The 9958-nt window shown below is 45.8% G+C and overlaps 2 protein-coding genes across 4 annotated transcripts in view; one reads left to right on the forward strand and one right to left on the reverse strand.

The window, feature by feature from the left end:
* Kiaa1549l (KIAA1549 like) overlaps positions 1 to 9958 on the forward strand; it is a 342411-nt gene that overhangs the window by 311544 nt on the left and 20909 nt on the right. For all 3 annotated transcript variants that reach the window (XM_029555337.1, XM_029555339.1, XM_008851663.2), the window contains 3 exons: positions 4082 to 4179; positions 6391 to 6539; positions 8776 to 8927. In XM_029555337.1, coding sequence (XP_029411197.1) covers positions 4082 to 4179; positions 6391 to 6539; positions 8776 to 8927 — 399 coding nt within the window. The remainder of the gene's footprint in view (positions 1 to 4081; positions 4180 to 6390; positions 6540 to 8775; positions 8928 to 9958) is intronic.
* Positions 8936 to 9958, reverse strand: part of CUNH11orf91 (chromosome unknown C11orf91 homolog) — a 42287-nt gene continuing 41264 nt past the window's right edge. The window contains exon 3 of the mRNA XM_017802902.2: positions 8936 to 9621. The gene's annotated coding sequence lies outside the window, so the exon portion shown is untranslated. The remainder of the gene's footprint in view (positions 9622 to 9958) is intronic.

Consider the following 9958-nt stretch of genomic DNA (forward strand, 5'->3'; position numbering starts at 1 on the left):
GGGGGGAGAATCCCTGGGGCAATTAGCTGGTTAGACTAGGCAAACTGCTGAACTCCAGGCTCTGTGAGAGACCCTGCTAAAGTAAATAAGGTGAGGAGCAATATAAGAAGACATCTAACAACAACCTCTGGCCATCATACACATGTACTACATACACATGTACACACATCCATATACATGTGTGTACATACACACTTGCAAACACATATATACATGCTCACATACATTTTTTAAAATTTATTGAATTTTTGTGCATTTTATATAATACATCTTGATCACATTTAAACCCCCACCCTTATCTGTACCCCCATAGCTCCCCCCACAGGATTTCATGCATTCTGTCATATGTGTTAAAGTCTATCAAGTCAAGTTTGTGTCCCCAGATGTCCCCCAGTGTGAGTCTATCCACTGGAACCTGGTCAACATATCTAGCATCACTCCCTTCAAGAAGACCAACTCTCCCTCACCCAGCAGTGATCATTTGCCAATAGTTCCTCACCTAAGGTTGGAGTGTCTTACCCATTTCCCCAGTTCTCTGCTGGGATTTTGTCTGGTTTGAGTTTGCATGAGTCTTGTGCATGCTATCACCATTGCTGTAAGTTCATATGAGCAAGTTCCCAGATGCCTGGAAAACTCTGTTCTCTTGTGATTATCCACCACTCCTGGCTCTTGTAGTAGTTCTGCCTGTGCTGGATAGCTTTAGTAGTCAACTTGACACACTTGGGTAGAGGGAGCCTCAATTGGGGAATTTCCTCCATTGGACTGGCCTGTGGGGTATTTTCTTGATTGTTGAGTGATGTGGGAGAGCCCAGCCCACTGTGCGCTGTGCCACCCCTGGGCAGGTTCTATATTGTATAAGAAAGCAGGCTAAGCATGGACCAGGGGACCAAGCCAGTAAGCAGAGTTCCTTCATGGCCTGTGCTCCAGCTCCAGCATCCAGGTTCCTGCCCCCAGTTCCTACGTTGGACTCCCTCAGTGATGAACTGTGACCTGGGAGATGTAATTCAAATAAACCCTTTTCTCTCCAAGTTGGTATTGGTCAGAGTGTTTTATCATGGCAATCAAAAAGAAATTAGAACACTGTCCCAAAATGGTTCCTGAGCCCTGGATGGCAGAGGTTTAATATAGGAGTCCTATCCAGAGACATGCACTCTGCAATCTCTTATTCTCTACTTTTTGGTCAGTTGTGGCTGTCTATGTTAGTGTCTCTCTGTTACATGAGGAAACTTCACTGGTGAGAGTTGACAGATGCATTGCACACATACATTTTAAAAATGGCAGACTAGTGTGAAGCCAATGCCTTATTTCACAAACAAAATAAAACAGAAAGTCAAGATCCAGAGAGGCTTAATGAACAATCCACATTCAATGAATGGCTGACTCAAAGTGAGATCTCCTTACTTCCATCTCCCACAACATGTATTCAGAAATAGTAATTTGACATGACTAGATGCAGGGCAATTTGGTTGGGAATGAAGGTGCAACGTGGTGAGGCAGACATTAGCTACTAATTTAGGAGCTTAGCATCAGTGAAGCTGAAGGTGTGTTTCCCTGAGCACTGCCTGTGTTCATTGTTTTAGGGTTCCTGCGACAAAATGCCTGACAGAAACAACCTAAGGAAGGAAAGGTTTATTTGGACTCATGATTTCAGAGAGTTGCAGTCCATCTTAGCATGGAAAGGCGTGGCAGAGTGGCTCGGACTGTGAAGACAAGAGTTTGTGGTGGCAGTTGAACATTATAGTGGATTAGGAAGCAGAGAGTGGCCAGAAGTGAGAGCCAGGGCTTCTCTACTTAGTTTTTATCTGGATGACATGTCTATTGGTGAGAGGAGGATATTGAAATCACCCTTCCCCTCCTTCACCTCCTCCCTCCCCCCTCCCAGTCAGGGTCTCACTGTGTAGCCCTGATTGGCCTGGAACTTATCATTTAGAGATCCACCTGTCTCTGCCTGCCAAAAATGCTGGAATTAAAAGCATGAACCTCCACACGCAGCTGGCTATTGCTTCTTTGGATCTGCTTTTCTTCCATCTCCTGATTTCTACCCTTTAGCACCTAGGAAACGAACTCTGGTCCTCTGCAAGAGCAGTACACATGCTTAATCACACAGCCATCTCTCCAGCCATGGTCAACTAATTCTTTAACAGTATTTCTTTTTTATTTTTATTTTTTTATACATTTTTATTTTATGTGTATGAGTGTATTGCCTGCATGTATGTGAATGCACCCGTGTTGTGCAATGCTGTGGAGGTCAGAAGAGGGCATCAGATTCCCCCTGGAACTGGAGTTAAGGACGGTTCGTAGCTGTCGTGTGGGTGATGGGAATTGAGCCCGGGTCCTCTGCAAGAGCAGCCAGTGTTCCTAACCACTGAGCAATCTCTCCAGCCACAACAGCATTTCTTATATAGTTATTTTTTTGTTTTATGTCTGGACATTTCAAATTTGAAAGTCCTTAAAGGCCTGTATCTGATATTGACTCATTTCTCTCTTCTTCTGGTGTGTTTCATCCTCTTGTATTATGACCTCCCACTTAATTCTTAATTGTGCTAATCCTTCAAGTCTGCTTTAGGGACACTCCATTCCAAAGATAACTTCCAGTTGTTTCCATCTGAGCTTTGGAGCATCATCAGTCTCCCTTCTAAGGAGAAACCAAGACTAAGCCCCTTCCCTGGTGTGCACAGCCCAGGTGAAGCTGCCTTGGCTTGCCCTGGGCTAAGGCCTGATCTCTTAATCGATAATCAGTCGCCTAGTTTACCTTCCAGGCAACTTCATCTTTTACATTTGCTTCCTGCTCACAATTTCCATGTCTGGTTTTGGCTCACAGTTTAGTTTTGGTTTGCTGAGGTGCAGGGGAGGGAGGATGCCAGCCAGGGCTGTCCTTGGAGATGTCCCTTGTAGCTTGCAGTTTTCACAGTACATTTAAAAAGTGTACAGTATCTAGTGTCTCGTTGCTATTGAGTGGCTTGGCCCTGACAGATAGGTGGTCTGCCATAATGTTTGAGGGGGAGGGTCTTTTACAGCATAAGGAATCCTGTCTATGAAGTCCCCACGCTGCTGCACTAAACCTGATGCTTTGAGATTTAAAGGCCTGTCATCCTGTTTGTTGAGAGACTTGGGTGGCAAGCATGTTGCTCTAAAGAGAGAAATGGGTGAGAAGCACAGATTAAGCTTTGTCTTCCCTGAAAGTGTTTCTAGATTTTTCTCTTGCTACAGTACGCCATGACCTGACTCTCTCTGATCCCATCCACCTTTCTTTTATCTACTCACATGTTGATAAAAGTTTTTGTTTTGGTGACAGTTCCAATCCCTTACCTTTGAATAGTGCTTTGTAGATTGCAAAGTTCCTGCACACAGGCTGCCTTGCCTGCCTTCTCAGTAGCCATCTAAGCATGGCATCAATGTCTCCACTTCAGAAAGGGACACTAAAGTTCACATATGTCACCTGGCTTGCCTGTGAATTTAAAGCCTTTTCATCAGAACCTCCATACACACACCTCCTGCCCCAAAATTCATTGCTTTCTCCCATTAAACCTGCCTTCTATGAAATAGTAAAACACCTGCAATGAGTCATTTATTCACTCATGTAACATTTATTGATCTTCTGTTATATATCAGGCACTGTTCCAAGCAGGAGGATATTACTGACAGTAGAGCCTTAGATTACAGTCTAGCTGGTGGCAGATAATAAATGAGCATGCAGCCATATAATTTAGCCAGAGAGTGGTCATTTCCACATATACACAGAAGGGCTTCTAGGGGAGTATGGGACAAGATGAATGACATGAAAGAAGAGCTATGGGCGGAACCAGGAGGAAAGTATTCCAGGAAGAAGGGACCTGCCAATGCCCAAAGTTAGAAAGAGCTTGGTGTGTTCTGAGATCACCGAGACTGTAGTGGCGTAAACAAAGGGGAGAACAAAGAGAGATGGGATCACAAAGGTGACTGGGCAACATGTTAAGGAACAGATTTGAGGAAAGAACTGAAAGTCTGGCCTTTGGAAATGTGCTTCCTCCTTAAGCATCTGTGTGCTGATCAACTCTGGGTTTTAACAACTCTCCCCTCTAATTTGCTTGTCTGTTCACAGGCTTACCGGTTTTCCCAGCTTCCTGAAATGGTCATGGGCTCTCCCCCTCCACCTGTACCTCCTCGGACTGGTCCTGTGGCTGTTACTTCCCTCAGACGGTAATATACTCCTTTCTTGGCTTCATTTGGAATATTTGGAAAGATTTGGTCTTGTGCTATTTAGTCTTCTGGACAGTAGCACCAGTAAACTTCCTTCATTCCCTTCCACATTCAAGGTGGGGTATGCTGAGTGTCAGGAAGGAAGTGGGGAACCACAGAGCATTGATCAACTTGCATGTCTTTCTCTAAATAGAAAGTCCTTAAGACTCCACAGTCATAAAAGACCAAGGTCAATTGCCCTGTGTCTTGCTTGTCCCATATCCTGACCTTGAAGGTATGTAAATTACTCCAGCTCAAGCTACAAATCTGACTGTATGTATATAACCAGAAACCCAAAAACCCCTTTATTACTTACAGGGCAGTGTCTACGGTGCTGTGGAGTAGTGAGTTTGGGCACCCACTCTCAACTCTTGACTTCTAAGAGGAAGAGGCTGATAATACATGAGTTTACACATCTCAGTATGAGGCATTTGTTAAACATTCTCTTTTCTCTATAATAAGATTATGTGCACACATCTTTAGTAAAGCAGGATAAGAAATTTAAAAACCCACAAACACTAGGAAAGATCGGAACAAGTGTAATACCCAAGATTGGGAGAACCCTGCACTGGGGAATGTATGGGCCACTTGTCCTGGCCCTGCCTCCAAAACCTCCCCCAACACACTAGTCACCCCAGGAGCTTCCCCAGAAAAGATGATGTTCTCAGTTCTAGTGGTTTAGAATGTGGAGCTGGTTTGACATAACCCCTTGCGGCCAGTGGAGATCAGGGTGGGGTGGGCAGAAGCTGACCAGAGTTCTATTCCCTAATCTTCCAAGCAGATTACCTTGCCTTGTTGACCTCTGATATGATTCCTTATCTGTAAACATTCTGGGATTCCTCAGAAAGGGGGTGCAAAGCGTATAAGGCAGAATCCAGGAGTTTTCCTGGGAAGCTTCTTCTGAACCAGAACTATGGGAGCAAACAGTCAGGAAGGGAGTGAGTGGGAAAGGGAGACCCCATACTGCCCCCACCTTACCCCACCCTACTGTGTTGTCAGATCTTCATCACCTCCCGGGGGAGCAAAGGGAGCTTCTCAGTTATTCATGTGAGTCCTGGATCAGAGGTGCCCGCTTCAGTCCTTTGTGGCAGGTCTGCTGATGGCCAGCATCATTGACTTCTTCTGCCAAGCACCAGCCTCATCCTTGCCTTCTGCACCACTCCCCATCCTCAGCAACATGAGACAGCCACTTCCTTCACAAAAAATCCAGGGCATGAGACCAGAAGCACACCTTCAAGGTGAAGCTGCCCATCTCTTTGATTTTACAGGAAACAGGCTTAGAGAAGGGAAGTAAAGAACCAGACCCCTGCCTCTCTGTCCTCCTCCCTTGCTGTGCTCTTGTCTGCTCTCACTGTGATGGCTGCTTCTCTGACAGAATGGTCCTGTGGGCTGCCACCTGGCACTGGCTACAGTTCACTCTCCCTGCTTCCCAATTTAACATTAGGGGGCGAGAAGCCCCACCGCAGGCCAAAGGTGTCATCTGTGAGGAAAAGTGGTCTATGGGGAAAGTACCCTTCCTAGATGGAAGGATGTGGATGTCTCTGCAGAAGACACTAGCCGCTTCTTCCACAACTTTTTGCACTAAATAAAAAGATGAGGATATGTAAAATGGTGTGATTCTCTGCTGCCTGTGGGACTAAGAAAGAGGAGTTCCTCTTGTTCATAATGCTCACAAAGTGTCCATGGTCTCCTGCTTCTGCGACTGACCTGTGCTTCCCAAAGTCATGGGTTTCCTGCCTCCCTCCAGTAGAAACAGCAAATGTGGCTCTCCACCTGTCTGAGTCACTCTTTCTAGTGTCAGCAAGAAGACATTCAGTACACTTAATAAGGAGCCTTTCCATTGGCTGATGATGATGTCATCACCTCCTAGGTCTACCATCCCCAGCTACCATCCCCAGTACTAATTGCCTTTCTGCTTTTACATGGAAATTAAATGTTCTACTACCCAGAACCATCCTTAGAGAACTGACCTCAGACAGCTGAAAATGACTCCCACACCACCACGGCCACTGCTACAGGTCTGAGAGCCTCTTCATGCTGCTACCACCTTTGGGGGCAAATCAGTCTCAAGGCCCCATGAGGATGGGGCTTGAGGACAGCAGGTCACTTCTACATGCAGTGCAACTGCTTGAGGCCTGAGGTGTGCTCACACAGTCCCTCTGTCCTGCCCAGGTCGACCTCAGACATCGGTAGCAAGACGCGCATGGCCGAGTCCTCTGGGCCTGAACCCGCCCAGTTGCATGACAGTGCCTCATTTGCCCAGGTGTCCAGAGGTCCTGTGTCTGTGGCGCAGTTGGATCAGTCGGCTTTAAATTACTCAGGTGAGCCAGAAGAGGAAAGCCTCATTTCCTATGCTGAGCCCCTCCCCTGTCCACACCACCATCAGGAATCAAAGCCATCCCATGTCTGGACCCCCTGACTTCATTAGCATTGACCAGAAGATCTACTGGTTTTATTTCTAAACACAAAATATGAAGTCAGGCAAAGTATCAAGTTATGCTAAAGTCAAGGTACATGCCAGCATTTTGCCATATTTCAAGGTTTTGTTTGCTTAAAGACTATTCTGGCTTAGGGCTGGAAAGATGACTCTGCAGTTAAGAGCACTGGCTGCTCTTGCCAAGGACCTGGGTTCAGTTCCCAGCACCCACATGGCAGCTAACAACCAACCAAAATTTCAGTTCCATGAGGATCTGATGCCATCTATTGCATGATATGGGTATAATACATATATATATATATGCAGGCAGAATACTCAAACACATCAAATAAAAATAAATGATAACAGGCATGGTGTCACACATCGTTGATCCCAGCCCTTGGGAGGCACAGGCAGATGGAACTCTGACTTCCAGGTGGGCTTGGACTAGGGAGACCCTGTCTAAAATAAGTAAACAAATGAATTGTTTTATCTTTACACTTTACACATATCACTGTCCTTCCCCAAGGAAATCCCAGGCCTCACACCATCCATGTGTTTTTAAACCTGAGATAAGTGTATATGCCTATTTAAGGGTATATGGCAATACATCATGCATTTTAAGTTTACATAAGTTGTATGCTACACATTTCCTTTTGCATTGTTTTCTTGACTCAACATTGTTTGCAGAATTTTCCCAGTGGCTACATGAGTATGGGTTAGCTCACTCAATTACCCTGCCATGTCGGCATCCTGTGCCATGCCATACCACTGTCAATCCTTGTCCCTCTTGCTGGACATAAGGTTGTTTCCAGTTTTGTGTCCATGACAGACAACACCAAAACAGAACTGGAGGTTCACACATGTCCTAGTTTGTACATGACTTAGTTGAATTTTTGCTGCATTTATCCTGTACCTTTTTGGTTAAACCTGCCAATGCCCAGTTGCCAACACAACTTAAACATTTGCAGTTTCCAGGAATTCCTCCTGCAATTTATCCACCACATCCTCGCCAGGTGTGGTGGCGCACACCTTTATTCCCAGCACTTGGGAGGCAGAGGCAGGTGGATCTCGAGGATCTCTGTGAGTTTAAGGCCAGCCTGGTCTACATAGTGAGTTCCAGGACATCTGGGGCTACAGGGAGACCCTGTTGCAAAAAGACCAAAAAAAAAAAAAAATACATCCTCCTATGAAGAAATCATCTGCATCCAAGGTGCCCTTTCCTCTAACCAGAAGTTCAGGAGTTCGGGTGGGGATGAAGGAATAGCTACGGGCACAGTAGGGGGAGCTGGGCCTTCAAAGCCTAAAATGCTGGTCCAAGCCACAGCAGGTGATGCCCTCATATTGACTAGGCAGGTAATAGGGACTGGGGTTGTAGGACTCCCTCCATGATGATCTTTTTCCTCACCGTAACCTAGCCAGGTCCATAGATGGATAGATGGATAGATAGATAGATAGATAGATAGATAGATAGATAGATAGATAGATAAATGAATAGATAGATGATAGATGATAGATAGATAGATGATAGATATAGATGATAGATAGATAGATAGATGATAGATTGATAGATGATAGATAGGAGAGAGAGAGAGATGACAGATATCTGGGTTCCCCAGCTCCCCAAGCTAGGGCTATTACAGGTCCAGTGGTTAGGGTGTCAGCTTTAGGGGATAGGAGGGTGGGAAAGCAGAGCGCTGATAGCCCATGAAATGTCTCATGAGTTCAGAAAAGGCTTTCTTTCCTTTGTGTGAATCAGCCCCCATCCCCGGCAAAGACAGAACAGCCTGGATTTTAGTCCCACTTGGCTTCTATGCCAGATGCCCTGAGTAGGGCACCACCTGCTCCCCCTGGAAGTCACAGTAACCTTGGAAGAGCTCCACCAAGGAAAGCCAGGTGCCCTCCCACCCTGGCCACCCTCTGCCTTGCTGGAGTCTTAGTGGCTGGAAGTCATCTCCCCAAGTTGGAGCTGGGTAGATATTATAGCCAAGAGCATGCTCCTCACCTCAGGCCTGATTTACTGAGACTTCAGGTCTAGAAAGCAGCCAGGTAGCCTGTGAAAGGGGCTTTATTTGGCTCTTGGGTAGCTGGACCCCAGAGCCTAGCCTCTTCTGACCTTCCACCCTCTTCCTCTGTGCCAGGTAACACAGTACCGGCAGTGTTTGCCATCCCAGCAGCCAACAGACCTGGCTTCACTGGCTACTTCATCCCAACGCCTCCCTCATCCTACAGGAGCCAGGCCTGGATGTCCTACGCAGGAGAGAACGAGCTCCCAAGCCAGTGGGCTGATTCGGTGAGACCCTTGCTGATGCTCTCAAAAACCTTCATCTGCTTGACACACTTCCAGGAGAAAATGAGATGGAAAATTGAGGCCCAGTGTTCAGTTCTCTGAGCCTCCCCATCGCCAGTGCACATTTTTAAAAGAGGCCATGTGGTGGGACAGGGTGATCTTAGCCCTTTGAGACTTGTCTTCTAATGCAGATCCTACCTCTGCCTAGCAGGGCATCCTTCAAACAAAAAACTACCATTTGTTTAGTATTTTCTGTTTTCTGGACACCATGTTGGAAGTTCCACTACACTGTCTCATTTAATTAATCTGAACAACAATTTTATCAAGGGGGTGTTTTAATTCTTGTGATTACTCCCATTTTGCCACAGAGGAAACTGAGGCCTAGTTATGTGATATAACGGGTGCCTAAGGCCACACAGCTGGTAAGTGCTAAGGCCAGAATTAGACTAATACCAATCTGACTCCAAACTATTTGTTAAATTTATTTCTATCAGCTGTCAACACTTTATACAATTTTAGATCAAATGTCCGCAAATGAAGCCTTAGAAACCCAAGGCTGAAATCACCTTATGGTAGATTCCAAGACTTCTTGCTTGACTTTCAGCCAATGATTGGTTTGTCCCAGTCTTTGATATCTCCCTTCACGACCATAGAAGTATATGACACAGTCTGTTCCGCCTTTGGAGTCACCTGTCACCTGCCAGGGGAAAAAAACAGAGGTAACAAGTGACTTTGCTTTTGTTTTTTTTTTTTTGTTTGTTTGTTTTTTTCATGAGTCAGCTGGACTGCCACTATATAGACTAGGCTGGCCTTGATCTCACAGAGATCCACCTGCTCCTGCCTCTGCCTCTCAAGTGCTAGGATTAAAGGCGTGAACCACCACACCCAGCCCATTTTTGTTTTTGATGATCCCTAGATGCTCTAGTCACTTTCAGTGTTGGTCTCTGCCTTTGGAATAAAGTTCTAGTTAGAAAACACCTTGACACTGGAGTCTGGTTCTCTCTCTCTCTCTCTCTCTCTCTCTCTCTCTCTCT

This window comes from Nannospalax galili, unplaced genomic scaffold (assembly GCF_000622305.1).
Source record: "Nannospalax galili isolate Female #2095 unplaced genomic scaffold, S.galili_v1.0 scaffold11, whole genome shotgun sequence".
Lineage (NCBI taxonomy): Eukaryota > Metazoa > Chordata > Mammalia > Rodentia > Spalacidae > Nannospalax > Nannospalax galili.